Source organism: Pseudonaja textilis, chromosome 4 (assembly GCF_049901715.1).
Source record: "Pseudonaja textilis isolate UNSWEBS1 chromosome 4, rPseTex1.2, whole genome shotgun sequence".
Classification (NCBI taxonomy): domain Eukaryota; kingdom Metazoa; phylum Chordata; class Lepidosauria; order Squamata; family Elapidae; genus Pseudonaja; species Pseudonaja textilis.
The window spans coordinates 41,940,880-41,957,971 of record NC_141993.1 but is presented as its reverse complement, the minus strand read 5'-3'; the positions used below and the strand labels follow the sequence as shown (position 1 = coordinate 41,957,971).

Here is a 17,092-nt window from a genome sequence, read left to right as displayed (position 1 = left end):
TAAAGTCATTCATTTAGTGATCATTTGAGTTACAACAGCACTGAAAAAAATTGACCAAGGACATAACCATTGCAACAATCCCATGGTCACATGATCAAAATTCAGACACTTGGCAACTGGCATGTATTTAAGATGGTTACAGTGCCTCAGGGCTATGCAATTAACTTTTGCGACCTTCTGACAAGCAAAGTCACTTAACAAGCATCTCACTTAACTGTGTTACTAACTGCAATGATCTACTTAATCGCTGTGGCAAAAATTGTCATTAAATGGGTCAAAATTTACTTAGCCTCTCTTGCTTAGCAATGGAAATCTTGGGCTCAGTTGTAGTTATAAATCAAGGACTACCTGTATAACCTAGATCCACTTATGCATGAAAAAAATAGCAGCACTGTTCTTTGCTTCTTTAACTGAGCTTAGAACAACGTAAAATATCTAGATTGATATATAAATATATAGTACATAAAGCTAGGGAGCAGTTTAAATTAAGTACCTTAGTATTAAATCCGTGTAATTTCTTCCAGCTGATTTATTTTAAAAAACCTCAAATAGGATTGTCTTGAATTGAGATGAAAATTGGAAAATTAATTCTTGTAACTCATGTAGATTTTTCCTTCCTAATGCTGTCCATTATGAATATAGCGACTAATAGTTGTTTAGTTTCCTACCTTTTATTCAGGTAATTAGTGTTTCTTAAAATTTGGCAATATTATAATGTATGGACTTTTAACTCCAATAATTTTACAGCCAGCAATTTGGGAGTTGAATCCACACATCAAAAATTTGCTAACTTTGAAAAACACTATAAGCAGGATTGATTTGATTTAAATCAAGTCAATTTAAATCATGATTTAAATCACTAGTAAAAAGGCTTATTTAAATCAACTTGATTTAAATTATAATTTTTAAAGAGCATTGTCATCTCTGTCCTACAGCAGCTCCTCCTCTTACATGCTATTGACTCACCAACAGTCTCATTCACGTTAATGGGATGGCTGGTGATGAGACAATGACACAACAAGGGACATAGCAGGTGAGTGGATATCTGCTAACAGGTGCTGCCATGATGGATCTGAAATGACAGGTGTTCTTTAATATATAAGCTGCTTCACTTCCAGTTTTACTGCTCGCCCTTTCTCTTCACACTTAGAGCCTGGTGGTACAGATGCATTTCTCTTCAAACAATCATACAGTCATACAGTTTGTAGTGTACATAGATGTAGTGTGCAAAACAATGGGATAAAGGAATATTCCTGAACTTTGTTTTGTGATTTATCTCAAAGTTACTGTGAAATTATTGTGAATGCATCAGTGCAGTGCATGTTCTCTCAGCTTGCAGAGCTTGGATTCATTGAATGAGTTTACTAAATGCAAATATTGCAGAATATACAGCCTCATACTACATACCTAAGCTCCCTTTCATGCTGAATAAACTAAACTATTAATGTATCTTAAATAGAAAACAATCTTTATATAGATTTTTTTACTTCAAAAGCATTTTTAAATAAATTTAATAAAAGTAAAAAATAATAATTTAAATAAAAAACCCAATTTAATTTTTTTTAAATGATTTTTTAAAGTTATTTTTTTTAAATCAATTTTTATCCATCCTGTACTATAGCGAACCATTAATGTTTAAATCAGCTTGTATCTTGCAAATTTCAATATTATTACTTTTAGATATGAAATGAAGTGAAAAGTTTCTTACTGAAAAAAATATACAAGAAGTTGAGTCAGAGAATAACACTATTTGTTTGAACAGACTTTTAATCATTTTTAATGATTTCTTTCTATAATGTTCTGAAAATGCTAAACATTATGAGAACTGCTCAGTCCTTCATATTCAATCTCCCAAAATGTTTCAAAGCTCATGAAGGCACCACACCCCTTAAAGCAATTGTATCTTTTCTTGGGAACACAGCAGTATGTTTGGAATTAAGGTGTATACAATTCAGTGGGATATAACTTAGAGCAAGTATGTTCTCTTCATATGTATGTACTTCTCTTCATTTCTCCATGTTAAATAATAAATAAGAAACAAAGAAATTGGATTTCAATACTTTTGTAAAACATTTCAATCTTAAATGCAAATGTCTAATCTCTAGATTCATTTAAAAAAAGAAATATATCATGCTATCTAAAATGATATTAATTGTAAGAATATTGATTGTAGACTCTGTTGCTTATCTAAATATTGGCAGAAGATATCTATTCCCGTGTTGGCACTGATGGCTGAAGATACTAAACATTATGCTGATGCAGTGGATGCAAAACCTTCGAGAACTGATCGGTTATCTATCTTTGCAAAGTAAGAAAATAATTTTTAAATAAGAAATCTTAATTACTCTAAAATGGGTATACAAAAAGTTGTGATAACAGTTCATGTTTAGATTACATGTGAACAAATTATTTTGTGACATAATGTTTATGAATATTTTGATCTATTGACAAATAATCACTTTGATATTTTTGAACACTTTTTTCTTGTAAATTAAAACAATTGAGAATATTTACCGCAATTGGTCATTTATGAAAACATTTTAAACTGTATCCATATGACTATGGGGTCCAAACAGCAATGTATTCTGAAGAATAAGTTTTGATAGTTTGAAAGTTTGGATATTTTACCATTAATCTATACATACAATTATATGTTCATAATGTAGTCTGCTATTTGTGATACTAAAAGTCACGAAGAGAAAGTTAACAAAAAGGGATTTGTCATTCATTATGTGTGTCTGGCACCTAATTGTTAAGAATTTGAAGATAAATGAACAGCAACTCCTGATCAAATTTTGTATTTAAAATGAGACTATTAGCCTACCATTAATTGCATTATTGCATTCCAATTTTTTATTGATACATAATAAAAATGAAAGTTTATACATCTGCAAGTTAAAATTCAAAATGGCACTTTCAAACAGCTGTTTTTAAGGTGAAACATATGAACACTGAACCAGCTTCATTGAAATAAAACATTTGAAATTCAAAATAGTTTGACTTCGATTTTTGCAAGCTACATGAAAATCCCTGCTTAGAGAGAAATGTTTATTATCATCCCCAATTATATATGTGAGTCGCTCGATACCTGTTTTTCACTATGAAACTATGTTAGTCGGGATTAGTTTTTGGGGAGAAAAATAAGGAAAACAAAATTCTTCCTCTGCCTACCAACATCCATCGGTATTCATCTGGCTAGTGTCCTGTCAGTGTGTGAGAGAGTTGAGGGCTGTTTGGAGCCTGAAACAGTATTTGCTGTGTGAGCAAGAAGGAGAGAGAAAGGAGCCTGGGCATGGCTTAGCTCAACTGTTCTGCACTAAAGCTGCTTGCTGTTCTGAAACTGAAACTCTTCTCCTCTACTTGAGTTTTGCACTTGGAACAGATTTCTTTTCAGGCGAGGAGGGGAAGTAGAACTCTTTAGCATCAGAGCATGTTAATAATAATATATGAAACACTAATGCTCTGATGGTCATTTCGAAAAATCCTTTCTTAGTGAGCACCTAGAAGCCAAGAGGAATATACGTGCCACATTTCAAGTTTGTAGGCTTTATGGTTCTGGAGATTTTGTGATGATGCATGAGTGGTATTTCGCTTTTATATATATATAGATTTATACAACCATTCATCTCAGACATTTAAGGAAATAGACTGGATTTTAAATTGTTTTGTTTTGAAAGTTTTATTAACAGTGATTAAGAGTTGTTTTATTTTCCTGTTCAATGTTTTTAGATAGTGGTTTTAAGATGTTTTCTAACATAACTTTACAATACTGACTCAGCTATCCTGGAATAAATGTTTATTCTAAAAAGCAGCATATACATTCTTATTTTTTTAACTAAAATGGATTTACTTTTTTGCCAGGCATACCATATTTTATTCTTTTTATTATACAATAGTCCAAGTCGTACTCTTTAAGATGGGCTTACTTGTAGTATAGTGGAATTTCAAACTAGGATTTCATGTTTACCTATGCAAATCATTCGAGCAACCTCAAATCTGTTCCTCAAAACAGGCAGGCAAAGACTAGGGATGCATTATGTTTTATTTTGGAAGATTTTCTTGGGTCATACATAGTGTGAAATTACAGCTTTCCCAACTGATAACCACCACATCAACATGTTTGGATGTTGCAGTTTTCAGCTAACATCGGTATGGAAGTACACTAGCAATCACAACTGGAGGGTGTAAGGTTGGCTTAAGTGATTCTCTTGCCAGGGTTATGCTTTTTATTTCATTATAACTTGGTTCATATTTTCATACAAACAATGATCAATAAGCTGACTTTAAGGTACAATAGCTTCCATTTCACATGTGAATAACAAAAACCAGGAGCAGCATTTTTATTGGACAAGAAAAACACTATTTAGTATTACAAGCATGGACAGGCACTATGTTGCTAATAAATAGAGAGCATGTTTTTAGGCACCTCGGTTTTGTTTTCATTGCTAAAACATGGCTTAACAACATAAGAGATTAGGGAAGTGAAGAGAAGAAAAGTGGGGTGTGTGTTTTTGTTTCTGATAAGAATTTGTTTCTAGTGAGAGACATGTATTCAAGTGAGATAAAATTCAATTGTAAGCCTATCCTGATTTCTTACATTTGAACATTTCACAAAAGGAGATATCTCTAGGCAAGATATGGCTTGTAGCAGGGATGGGAAAGGTGATTAGAAGCTTGGGTGGGCTTGTTTGAGGTACCTCAGTACCAACTGTACTGAGCAGTTAGTCACACCTGAGTGTGCACACAATTGTGTGCTCTCCAAATCAGGGGTTGCCAACCTTTTGAACCCCAGGGACCACCAAACTCATACTTCTAAATCCCGAGGACTATTAACATGATTTTTTTTAAAAAGCTAATATATCTAATATATTTTTTATAATTTGTATAAAAGATAAATAAAATAATTTTGTAATTTATATTAAATATAAATTATATACACACACACACACATACACACACACACACGCTTATTTAATTATAACAAAAACGTAATGATAACAAAATAAAATATTCCGGGCTGGAAGCCTCTCCCCACCTGCACCTTCCAAAGAGACAGAAAAGCGGAGCTGAGGGGCGTCGGGGCAACTGCTGCTGGGAGAAGCAGAGGCAGAAGGGGGCTTTGCTCTCCTTGGGGGGCAGTGCCCCTCGGCCGCCACCCCAGGGGCTTCTCAGCAGGCATCTGCCTACAGAAGGACTGCCGCCTCAGTAATTAATTGGGGGAAGAGGGGAGAGGAGAAAGTGGGAGCTCCTTTCAGATCCCAGGTGGAGGATTGAGAGACCTCAGATCTGCAGCCGAGGAAAAGCTGGGTGGGGGGCTTTTCCAGCCTCACCTGGAGACAGGCAAGGAAAGGTGTCCCTGGGGTCTCTTCGATTGCTTTAGCACTTCGCTGCGAAACCCAGCCACAGCCAGTGATTATTTGGGGGTGGGGGTGGGAGGAGAGAAAGAAAGCATCTCTCATGTTACCAGGGGAGGAAAGGAGGCAAAACAAAGCTCACTCTTTCACTGAAACCTACAAAAAGCCAATCTACTGCATTCTAGGAATTCTTCGAAATCAGCAAATGCTCCCACTTACAGTTCTTGCACCTCTCAGCTCTTCAAGGGACCCCAGAGTCAGGTCCCTGAGATGCATGCACCAACCAGCTCCCACACATGGCGGCGGCAACAGCAGTCCCCTCTTCCAGCGCCCACTGTTAGCTCTCCCCATTAGTTCTCTAGCTTTGAATTGCTCCTGCCTCTCTTTCCTTGCCCTTCCCCCCCCCCCACCACCACACACACATGCAGGCATCCAAAGGAGACAGCCGTGAACAGCTCTCTTCCTGCCTTCACTGCCTTTCCCAACATTGAAGCTTCGGAGATGCAGGCAAAGCCGCCACAGTGATAGCACCCTGAGTTGCTTACTTCTCCACTACTGCCTCCTCCTCCAGCACCTCCTTCTCTGCTTAGGGCGATTCTTAACTAACTGAACATGCTAAGGCAATTCAGGGCGCTACCTCTGTCGTGGCTTTGCCTGCATTTCTGAAGCTTCAGTGTTGGGAGAGGCAGTGAGGGCTGGAAGGAGCCAAGAGCTGCGCACGGCTCCATCTGCCTTTCCTTGGCTGCCTACACATTGGCACGGGGGAAAGGGAGAGAGGCAGGAGCTATTCAAAACTAGAGAACTAATGGATAAAGCTAACAGTGGGCGCTGGGGAGGTGACTGTTGTTGCCGTCGCCTGCCATTAGTGGGAGCTGATTGCCTCATTCATCTCAGGGACATGACTCCGGGGTCCCTTGAGCCGGGAAGCGTGAGAACTGCACGGCCCAGATTAATTGCTTTTGGGGACCATTCTGCAGCCCACCAAAAATTTTCTGCCGCCACCAATTGGCAACCACTGCTCCAAATTATCTTTTCCCTTTCAGGTCACTTCCCAAAACATTGCTAAAATCTTACTTCAGCACAGATTATAAAACTAAACCTTACTTTGTTCTTTTTTTAATAAGCTGTTCCGTCATTTAAAAAAAAAGATTTGAATCTAAACAATTAGTCTTAAGCCTGATTTCTTTTTTAAAATGAAAAAAAAAAATCACTAAAGCCATTCATTAAAAAAAAAAACTTAAAGGGATAAAAAAGTACATGGTTTGCCCACAAGGTGGCAGGCTAATATAATTTTCTGTAGGAATCTTGATATAGTTTTATAAAGATACAAAAATAGCACAGTTTTTTATTCTATCAAGTGTGCGATTATATATTTTTCTCTAGAAACTCAGCTGATAAAATATGGTAAAGGGATATGACAAATCTTCAAATAGGTTTAGGACCAATTTACACGTACATCAGATTTTTGTGTGTCAGGTGTTCATATTCTTATACATATGTATGTCCAATATTTTTACTATTTTGAAATACAGAATGTATGCATAATTCTGTTAGAAGCTTTGTTCAAACATCATATTCGACTGAGTGACTTTGGTTGCTCTCAGTCCAATTCACCTCACAGGATTGTAGTTGGGAAAATAGGACAAATGAATATTATATATGTTCACTGACTTAAATTACTTATCAAGTAATCAATTATAATAGCAGGATAAAAATATAATAAAATAATAATACTCGGAAAAAATAATTAAGAAAAATTAGGGGGGGTCTCCTTGAAAGGTGCTTTTTTGTCCCTTTTCCCCTAGCATTTCTTTTTCTTAAAAAAAAAATAGAAAAGGTGGTGGAAGGTTTATATCATTTATTATTATTTTCATTTTAATTTGCATGTAAAACAGTTTATTTGAAAATACAACAGATCTAAATGAAGTGAAGCAGTTTGTCTCAGTTCATACAAAACATTTGTTTTCAGATAATGAAATACTTGTCAAGAAGTTGATAATTACATACTATTTTTAAAAAGTTTTTCATTTATATCTGTTACACTATATGAACAAAGCATTCATTTGTTGTATGTATGTATGTATGGTATGTATGTATGTATGTATGTGTTCACACACATACACACATCCAAAGTTTAAACTTTAAAGATTATCACATTCAAAAATTAAATTATTTCATCTTCATCAATGCTTATCTAGTTTTGTGAGATTATTCTTTACATTTTTATGTTTTTACTGTTTTGTTACTTCAGATGTTGTGGGGAAGGCCTAAATTGTTGCACCCTATGATATTTACATTACCATATTATTTTGGTGGAATATTTATTTTCTCTATACTTGATTATATGAGTTCTCTTTTAACTTTCAATTCAATTCATATTCTCTTGTAGTTAATTAATTTAATTGTTTTTCAATTGAGGTTGAGGTTTGAAAGCAAATAGTTGCAAATATGTAAAAAATATAATGAATTTTTACATGGCTGAAGAACATAACATGTATTTAACAAGGACGTAAATGAATAAATCTACAAGTAACTCTTACAAGTAAGTCCCCTGAAAACCTCCCCCGCCAGTAATAATCCAATGCTAAATGGCTATCTCAGAAGTCCCCCCCACCTTTTGATGCTTAATTGTCATTATTCTATAATTTTGAAATTTTAACCCTAATTTAATTTTTAATGGTAATTAATGATAACTTTTATATGTTGTTTTATTTATTGGTTATATAATATTGTACACCACCCTGCGGCACTCTTTGAGGAAGCTTAGTAGTTAAGAAATATGAAAAATAAATAAACGAACAAACAAATTCTATAGTATTACTGTAAATGTACTGGAAAGGTTTCTTCCTATCCCCTTTGAATTAGTAAATTGTGAGAGTGAACATTCAAAGTTAGATCTTGCCTTTAAAGGATACATCATCCTGCTTGAATGTGCATTGTGGTGCACCTGCCTTTTGTATGCATTCTTCCACTCTAACAACAGTGCAATAATAAAAGAACATTAATGAAAGTACATCTTTTCTGCTTTTCAGCTGGAACAGAAGAGGCTTACATGACCTCAGCTACACGCTAGGCCATAGTAATGGCCCTTTCAATAGCCTTATAGAAAAGTCCAGCGTAACCTATTGCTGACACAGACAAATTGTTGAGTCTGTGAACACATTGCAGTTTGCTTCAGTTTCGGGTGTTGTGTGAGCATGATGAGATGCTTGCGTTATTAGAAAAGATCATAACTATCCTTCAGCTTAAAGTGGACATATTTTTCAGATGCAGAGTAGTGTAACACTTTATGAAGAACCAAGGTACCGTTCTTTCTTTTTCCTATTCACTCGATGGGAGAGGAGATATCTAACATCTTATGTTAAATATTAGTGAAATTAAAATTTGAAAAATCATTTTGTAATAGGTTGACAATAAAAGAGTATGGTCTAGAACCATACATTTGTTAGAAGAATTAAAGAAACTAACATGTGAAATAAAGCAGTAGTCGGATATGTTTGATGTTACATTTGTGTTATTTGTAACATGGCTAGATATCAAAAAAGGCTGAAAGTAGATAAAACCTATTAATTACCAAATTGATTTTGATAACAATTGCAGAAGATCAGTTTGTCGTGGGTTTAAGGAGGAAACAATTGTTCAGGAATAGAAATATTATATAGCAGATATGTTTTTTCTTAAACTTTCACTTGTATTTCTGTTTGTAGAATTTAGCCTTATTATTGGTTGCTGGAAGACAATGAAACTTTTTTTCTGTCTTAAGTAATTTTAAAAAATCAGTGATCTTCAATTATTATTCATTTGCTTTGTCAGATAAACATAGGAAATTCCAAAATGTGTGACGTGCACATTACTTCCTTAATGTCCTGCCAAACATTCATAAAATTTGGGTGATTTCCCCTAATCTGAGTCTAGTCCTAAACTGTTATTCCAAAATAGGTGAAGAACAAATTTATCTTTGAGAACTAGTCCCTGAATTCTTAATAACACCTATTAGATAAAATGTAATTTCAAATATTCCCGAGATATTATCAAGATTGATTATCCGAATAAATGCCAAATTGATGAGGTCTGCCTATTGGGTGGGATTCTGTTTGTCCTAGTGGATGTCCTTTGTCAAAAGACTAACAGGAAGACTGTAACTAGGTCTATCCTAAAAACCTTGAGTTGAAAAGGGCCATATAGGACATTAAAAAATTAAACTTGAAACATCTGTGGCAAGTCTAGCCTCTTGCACTCACTATTAATGAAAATCTTATCTATTACCTATCTTGCAATTGGTTACACAGTTGAATTGTTACTCTTTTTTATTATAACTCAATTGAAATATATCTTCATGTGTTATAATTCCATTGTTCAATGCTCTACACTCATCTTATAATGGTGATGATAAAGATATTATAAAGAATATATATTTTATGGTGAAGAGACCAATAATGTTAAAGAGCATACATAAGGAACAAAATAAAAATAATTATAATTCAATTAAAGGAATAATATCTGCATTAGTCAATGACTGTGTTCAACACCGAACAAGGATTAACCTTCAAAGGTAACAAACTTAGCAAAAACTATGATGAACATTTATCTTTGTTAACAGCTAAAACATGTATTGTAGAAGTTACCAGGGAAAAATAGGATTATAGTTATGTAGGACTTATTTTTCAGTTTTCTGATAATCTTCATTGCCTGTTCTTCTCTGAACCTGTACATACTTAAGTATATGTCAGTGGTTTGAACGTGTTGAGCCTGAGGAAATGGATGGGATTTTAGGGCTATATTCTCATGTGTTCTTTAAATCCATGGCCCTTCAGGCTAGTTAAAATGGCCTGGAGATGTTGTATGAGAGCTTTAGTAATGCATAATTCTTGAATGAAAGGATTGTTACCTCTGAAGGAGGCTTTGGTTTTCTCGAGAAGCCATCATTGGACCCCACAACATTGTGAGTAATGCATTCATATTTTTGCAAGCCATTTTAATTATATGTGTTTTAATTTCACTAAATAGATGAGTTAATTGTTGGATTGTTTGGAGATCATTCTTTCCACAATAATGTTTAGTTTTATTTCTACAGAAAAAAGAAGAATGAATGGGAAGGTCAACCAGAGGATTCATCTGGTAACCAATATCGGATTATTATCCCTACATTCCAATATAATATAGCCTATAAGAAGCTTGGTAAATGCATTATTATAAACAATAAGAATTTTGCAAAAGAGACAGGTACATCTTTATTCTTTTATCTGTGCATTAATTTCTTGTAATAACTTTTTTTTAAATGTGAACTTTTAAAAGTGAATACTTTTAATAAGTGGTAATATCACAATGTGCTGATGTTAAGTGACATCTTGTTTTAGTACAAACCTGACATAGGTTAAAATAATCTATAAGTGGTCCTTACTTAATAGCAGTAATTGGAACTGTAATTTCTATTTGCTGAACAATGCAGTTATAAGAGATGATGTCATGTGACCACATTGTTTAACAGCAGCAGTTCCTGTTTCTGTTATTTAGAATTGCAGCTAATTAAGTGAGAACTTCCTTGTGACTTCCTGCCTGCTTCCAACAAGCAAGCAGTGTCCATGATAATGCCAGCAGGAAGTCACAAGAACCAGGTGGCTTGCAAGTAGTCTGGCAGGCAGATAAGTGGCTGCTGGATGGAGCTGCTGCCAGGTGCAGGAGGATTACATAGTGGCTGCCACAGTGCTGTGCAAAGCAGGTGTTGACTATGTAGTGTAGGCAAGAGATTTATTTTTTTAATTTTTATTTATTTAGAGAGTTTATATGGACAGCCACTCACTTTCAACGACTCTGGGAGTTTTACAAAAAATAAAAACCCATATACAAAGAGTAAAAACAGTTCTTTAGCTTCTCCAAACCCATTCGCAAAATAGCCTTGCAAAACTGTGTCAAAGTAGAGGCCAGTCTAATCTCCGTGGGCATGGTGTTTCAGAGGAAAGTAACCACCACAGAAAAGATCCTTCTGAGTCCCACCAGATGTACCTCCTGAAGAGAGGGCAATGCAACATTGCTTGACTTGTCACTGTGGTGGGTCAGGTGTAAGTACTGGGTAGAGATGGTCCTTCAGATAATCTGATCCCAATCCTAATGTGCTTTAAAGGTGACAACCAACATCTTGAATTGTGCCCAAGAACAAATATGCAGCCATATGATGGCCATTCACTATGGGATACAGGATCCTCGGGACTTTTACTTTGTTGAGTATCATTTTAACTTCAAATGCTCACTAGTTTGTTGTGATTGTTAATCAAGGATATTTGCATTGGACTATAGAATTTATAAAACTGCTTGTATAAAATACATATTATTTCACACAGCCAGATGTGACAATTATTTGTTTTGGATCAGGGATGTGTATACGAAATGGTACCGACCAAGATGCTGGTGATTTGCAAAAATGTTTTCGGGACATTGGTTTTGACGTTTCCATCTATAATGATCTCACCTGTAAGAAAATGAGGGAAATTCTTGGTGAAGGTACTGTTTGTTTTTTTAACTTGTTAACTATTACCTTAAAACCTAGTTTGGAGAACTTTTTCTAAGTTGATGCCAACCAGATACATTGGAATAACTACTAAAAATGCATTACCAGGTGTCTGGGAATTCCAAAAATTCCAACATACAGTCACAGAATGAGGAAAAATAATAAATCACATATCAACTTCCTTCTCTGGGACTTTGGATACCAATTTCAATACTCACGTTTTAGGATTATTTATTAATATTATGGGCCCATTTTTATACACAGAAAAATGCCCTTTTTAGTTGCTATTACTAAATACAGCTGAGTGACATGTTCATTTGAGTTGTGGTGGTACAGAGGTTAGAACACAGTACTGCAAGCTGACTACCAGCTGCCAGCAGTTCGGCAGTTAAGTTCTGACCAGCTCAAGGTTTACTCAACCATCCATTCTTCTGAGGTCAGTAAAATGAGGACCCAGATTGTTGGGGACAATATGCTGACTGTAAACCGCTTAGAGAGCAATGTAAAGCACTGTGAAGCGGTATATAAGCCTAAGTGCTATTGCTATTTAATGATGGAACATGTGGTTGATTTGCAGTTGCCAATGAAGACCATCGTGACGCTGCTTGTTTTTCCTGCATATTATTAAGCCATGGAGATGAAGGCCGTATCTATGGCACAGATGCATTCATGGCAATCAAGGATTTGACAATACTTTTCAGAGGAGACAAATGCCAAAGCCTAATTGGAAAACCCAAATTGTTCTTTATTCAGGTAAGAAGGTGTTTGCTGATTTTAGTTCTTAAGGGATAGAATGTTTAGAATGTTTATCGAAAAAAAGCTAGAAATAGCCTGATATACCCATAGATTTTAAAACAATCAAAACTGCAAATAAAAAGGGTTCAAAATTCACAGACATTTTCTTGTATAATATCATATAACTTACACTTATGATCCTTGAAAAGTCTAAATCTTTCCTTTTTTGTACTGCACGTACCATAAGAGATCACAGAAAGTACCTGATTGTTCTCCTTTTACCCTTTTGTGGATGCGGTGGCCCATTGTTCTATAATCTGTATTTCTCAGTGTGGTGAAGGATACTAAGCGCAGCTGGACTGAGATTAATTTTGTTGAAAAAAAAAAGGTATAATCCTATCAATGAGAATTATGCTAGATAGGCTAGAAATTTGGCTTTGTATAAAGAAGCTTCACATATCAAGTACAGTTGCCAAATCTGTGTAGCTTTATCTCTCCAGACCTTCTCCTCTCATTGTTTATCTTTGTGACAAGACTTTCTCTTCGTTATTATGCATTTTGGGATAGCCCAGGGCAAATATATCTCCCAAAACTAAGTGTGAGTATAATTTTGAATACTTTATAAATAATAAATCATATGCCCACTACCTACAGCTTGGCCTTTTCTGCATAGTCTAGTAAATGAAATGCAGCTGGAACATTTATGCTGCAGCTCTCAGACTTAAAACATTTTTAATGGAACTCTTCACTGCTTGTCAGTGATAAAAGCCACCTCAGTGGTTATCTGGGTGGAATTCGTTAATGTACAGTATTTAATTTTACAAAGTGTAACTATTTCTTCAGTCAGTGTATGATTTTTGTTTACTATGTGCCATTCATACATATGAGAATTATACCTACTATTTAATATGGTTTCAGGCATGCCGCGGTTCTGAATTTGATGATGGGATTCAGACAGATTCAGGTTCTTCAAATGACACTTTGGAAATGGATGCCAATCCAAGATACAAGATTCCAGTTGAAGCAGATTTTTTGTATGCATATTCCACTGTACCAGGTACACTTGGGAAGAAAAAAGTAACAATTTTATTTAGGATGAGTCACACATAAAGTGTGACAGAAAATGTAGCATTTGAATAGAAACTATTGGGGGCGGGGAACGGACATATTTTTTTACAGTGAATTTTAGAGGCAAATGCTACATATTAGTGATGATTAAACATCTAGCAGGTATTGAATGATGCGTGCTAAGACAATAAGAGAGATAACTATATAATTAGGGCAGGTTTGTTATCTCACAATTATATAAATAGGAAAAAGATCAACAGTTCTGTCAAGAAAACATGCCAATTTCTAAACTTGTGCAGTCCCAGGCACATACAAGTGCATGAAAGAGATAATGGTAGGATAGTGAAAACTGTATATACTCTGTTTCAAATTTTTCAATTCTTCCTTAACTCCAACACATTTTTTTTTTCTGGGATCTTCGATTTTCTATGCAAGTCTAGCAAAATATACAACTTCTTTACCAAGCTGTTGGCAAGTAAAGCAATTTCATCCATGCTCATAAAAAGCATCTTTCAGTAGGGCTGCATACCTCTGCCTAATATCATTTATGTAGTTCTCAACTTACAACTGCCATTGAGACTGGAATTTCCACTGCTAAGTCATACAGTTGTTCAATGAGTCAAGTGATAGTCATGAGAACAAAGACTGGTCATAAGACACTTTTCAGTACCACCATAACTTCAAATGGTTACTAGAGGAATGGTCATAAGTCAAGAACTACCAGGAATTAAAAAAAAAATGGAGAGTTGCCATGATTGATTAGTGTAATTTCATCAGTGGTCCAGCAAGGGTCCTTGATGAACTCAGAAGCATGATCTAAGGAATCATCTCCTACAGAAGTGGAAATTCTATTTTTGGTTAACATGGCTCATATCCATTAATTGAATTATTTTTAATTATTTTTATTTTCTCTCTCAAGCTAGTTGTAAAAATATTGATCATAGTGTAACTATGTGTAGTTACACTATGTGTAACTATTTATTCCACAAATTCATTATCATATATCATGAATATGAATATCATGAAACCAAAAATCATGATATTCATCATACAAGAAAAGCAGTGTCTCTCTCAAAATACCTTTCGTATCTTAACCTTCACATTCTTTTTAAATTTAGAAAAAGTTCTAGTTTATTAAAATTCTTAAAATTTCTTTCCTATGTGATATATATCCCAGACATGATTTATTTCCCACAATCGTAAGGTTTTATTACATGTAGCGAGGATATCATTTTTCCTTGTACTTTACTTTTTATTAATTTATTCAATCAATTTATAAGCTGCCTCCATCAACCAAGTGATTCAAGGAGATAAACAATACTATAAATATTTTAGAATAAGGCAAAAGAAAATGGAATAATGGAATAATAAACACAATGCAGTCCATCAGGGAAGAACATACTATAAATAACAAGGGATTGAAATGTCAGTAAGAAATCAGAAAACAGTGTGGCTGGGCCTACTGTAAATCTAGTGTTAAGACTTGCCTAAGATGTGTGAGAAATTTCGTTCCAAAGAGCATAGGTGGCCACAGAGAAGCCAAGTGTTCAATGGGATATGGAGCATACCAGTTTTCACTAAATCTATGCAGGAAAAGGTGGTTTCCCATGTATGGGCTATAAAACATGTACAGATAGTCATTGCAACCAATTACTACTTTGTATTTATGACTTGCAGGTTTGTAAACCATAGGAAAGTTGATGTAAAATCATAAGCACAATTGTGGTTTTATTTAGCGACCATTTTATTTAACAACTGAGTCGCCCGTCGAAATTGTGGTCTGTAAATGAGTGCTAACTATACTAACCAGAAGCTTTAAAGACACTTGGAATCAGTGTTTCTGCCTTCCAATTCAGTGTTATTCTGCCTTTGGATTGTTGGATAAGATAATTAAATTTACAATATAAATTTGCACTGTGTGTTAAATTCTGTATTTCACCTTTTCTGACTTTAAAAACATTAATTCTGTCATTAAAGTATATTTCCCTATTCTTACTTCTAGGTTACTATTCCTGGAGGAATTCAGGAAAAGGATCCTGGTTTGTGCAGTCTCTTTGCTCAGTGCTGAATGAGTATGGCAAAAATCTGGAGATCTTGCAGATTCTGACCCTGGTTAACTACAGAGTAGCAAGAAACTATGAATCTCAATCTGATGACCCACGCTTCTGCAGGAAGAAGCAGGTTCCTTGTGTGGTATCCATGCTAACCAAAGAACTTTATTTCTGTAAATTGGTGCCACCAGCACAACAAATTTAAAATACATAATGCATTATAACTTGCAATACATTTTTAATCTAAGCTGTTCCAGCAAGAAGCAATCATAGACCTAGAGTTAAAATTGATGAAGGGCATTAAAAATACACAATGCCAAGATTACCTCAGTCAATTAATATATTGATTTTCACGGTGCCACATGTTCCTGTATTGTTGGAGGTGCCTATTCCTTGTTTCTATTTTCACCGGGAGCAATCACAATATTTCTCTGGAGTCTTTCTTTCCCCATCATACAAATAGCTCATTTTTCCTCTATTAATTACTTTTTTTAGCTTTATAATTAATTTATAAGAATAATTGTATATATTTGTCAAATACTCCAGTGATATCTGCAATAGGAAAAAAAGTATTAGCAAAGTTCATTTGATGTTCAGAGATAAAATTGTTGAGAAATCATCTAAGGATGCTTAAATACTCTTTTTCATCCCAGTCTAACATATAGAATCACTAGGTCTTATTATATATTATATTTAGTCTTATTATAAATCCATTATTTTGTGTATCACTTGATTTCATTATTATTAATTTAAACTCCATAATTTCAGTAAGGTCCAATCTATTCACAGTAAATCAGCTGTTAATTTAAGTAAGACTCGATGAACATCTTCCTGTTCCTTATTTTGGCAACCAGTTCTTATAAATGTAAGATACAGATGAATTGCTTATTTTTACCCTGAATGAAAAAATTACCCTTGTCCTTTTTTGACATCAATAAACAACAAATACAATGTACAATTTATTCTACACAAAAGTAATTTTGTATCAAAGACATTTCGTAGTGTAGTTCTTTAGTATATAAATTGAACAGTATTATAGGTTGTTAATTTGTTCAATGCATAATTCTACAAAGCTAGTAAAAGAATAGAAAATTATTTCTAAAATTCTATTTTCTTGTAATTATTTGCCACTGTTAACAAACCTTGGTTTTGTTCTCATTCTCTATGCGTAATCATAATCTTTGCCCAAACAAGTTTCTCTTGAAATGTATTCATCCCTTTTGGTAATTGTTGGTTTCTTATTTTCTTAATATACAATCAATATAATGTAACACATGTTTTTTTTAATTTTTTTTAAAAGCCTGTATTGTTAGTACATATTTACAATTGATTCTCTTCATAGATTTGCACATTCACAAATAGAGTAGCTACTTGACAGT

The 17,092-nt window shown here is 34.4% G+C and overlaps 1 protein-coding gene across 1 annotated transcript; it reads left to right on the top strand.

Moving 5' to 3' along the window:
• The first annotated feature begins 2,153 nt into the window (after window positions 1-2,153).
• Window positions 2,154-16,817, top strand: CASP7 (caspase 7). Its single transcript, XM_026704804.2, has 6 exons — window positions 2,154-2,308; window positions 10,429-10,577; window positions 11,724-11,852; window positions 12,437-12,612; window positions 13,513-13,651; window positions 15,665-16,817. The coding sequence occupies exons 1-6, from the start codon at window positions 2,229-2,231 to the stop codon at window positions 15,916-15,918; spliced, it is 927 nt and encodes a 308-aa protein (XP_026560589.1). The 5' UTR covers window positions 2,154-2,228; the 3' UTR covers window positions 15,919-16,817.
• The last annotated feature ends 275 nt before the right edge of the window (window positions 16,818-17,092 follow it).

Coding starts and splice junctions, on each gene's coding strand:
- CASP7 (XM_026704804.2), top strand. CDS start 2,229: ATGGCTGAAGATACTAAACATTATGCTGATGCAGTGGATGCAAAACCT. Junction 11,853..12,436: donor GAGGGAAATTCTTGGTGAAG/GTACTGTTTGTT, acceptor GTTGATTTGCAG/TTGCCAATGAAGACCATCGT. Junction 13,652..15,664: donor TGCATATTCCACTGTACCAG/GTACACTTGGGA, acceptor TCTTACTTCTAG/GTTACTATTCCTGGAGGAAT.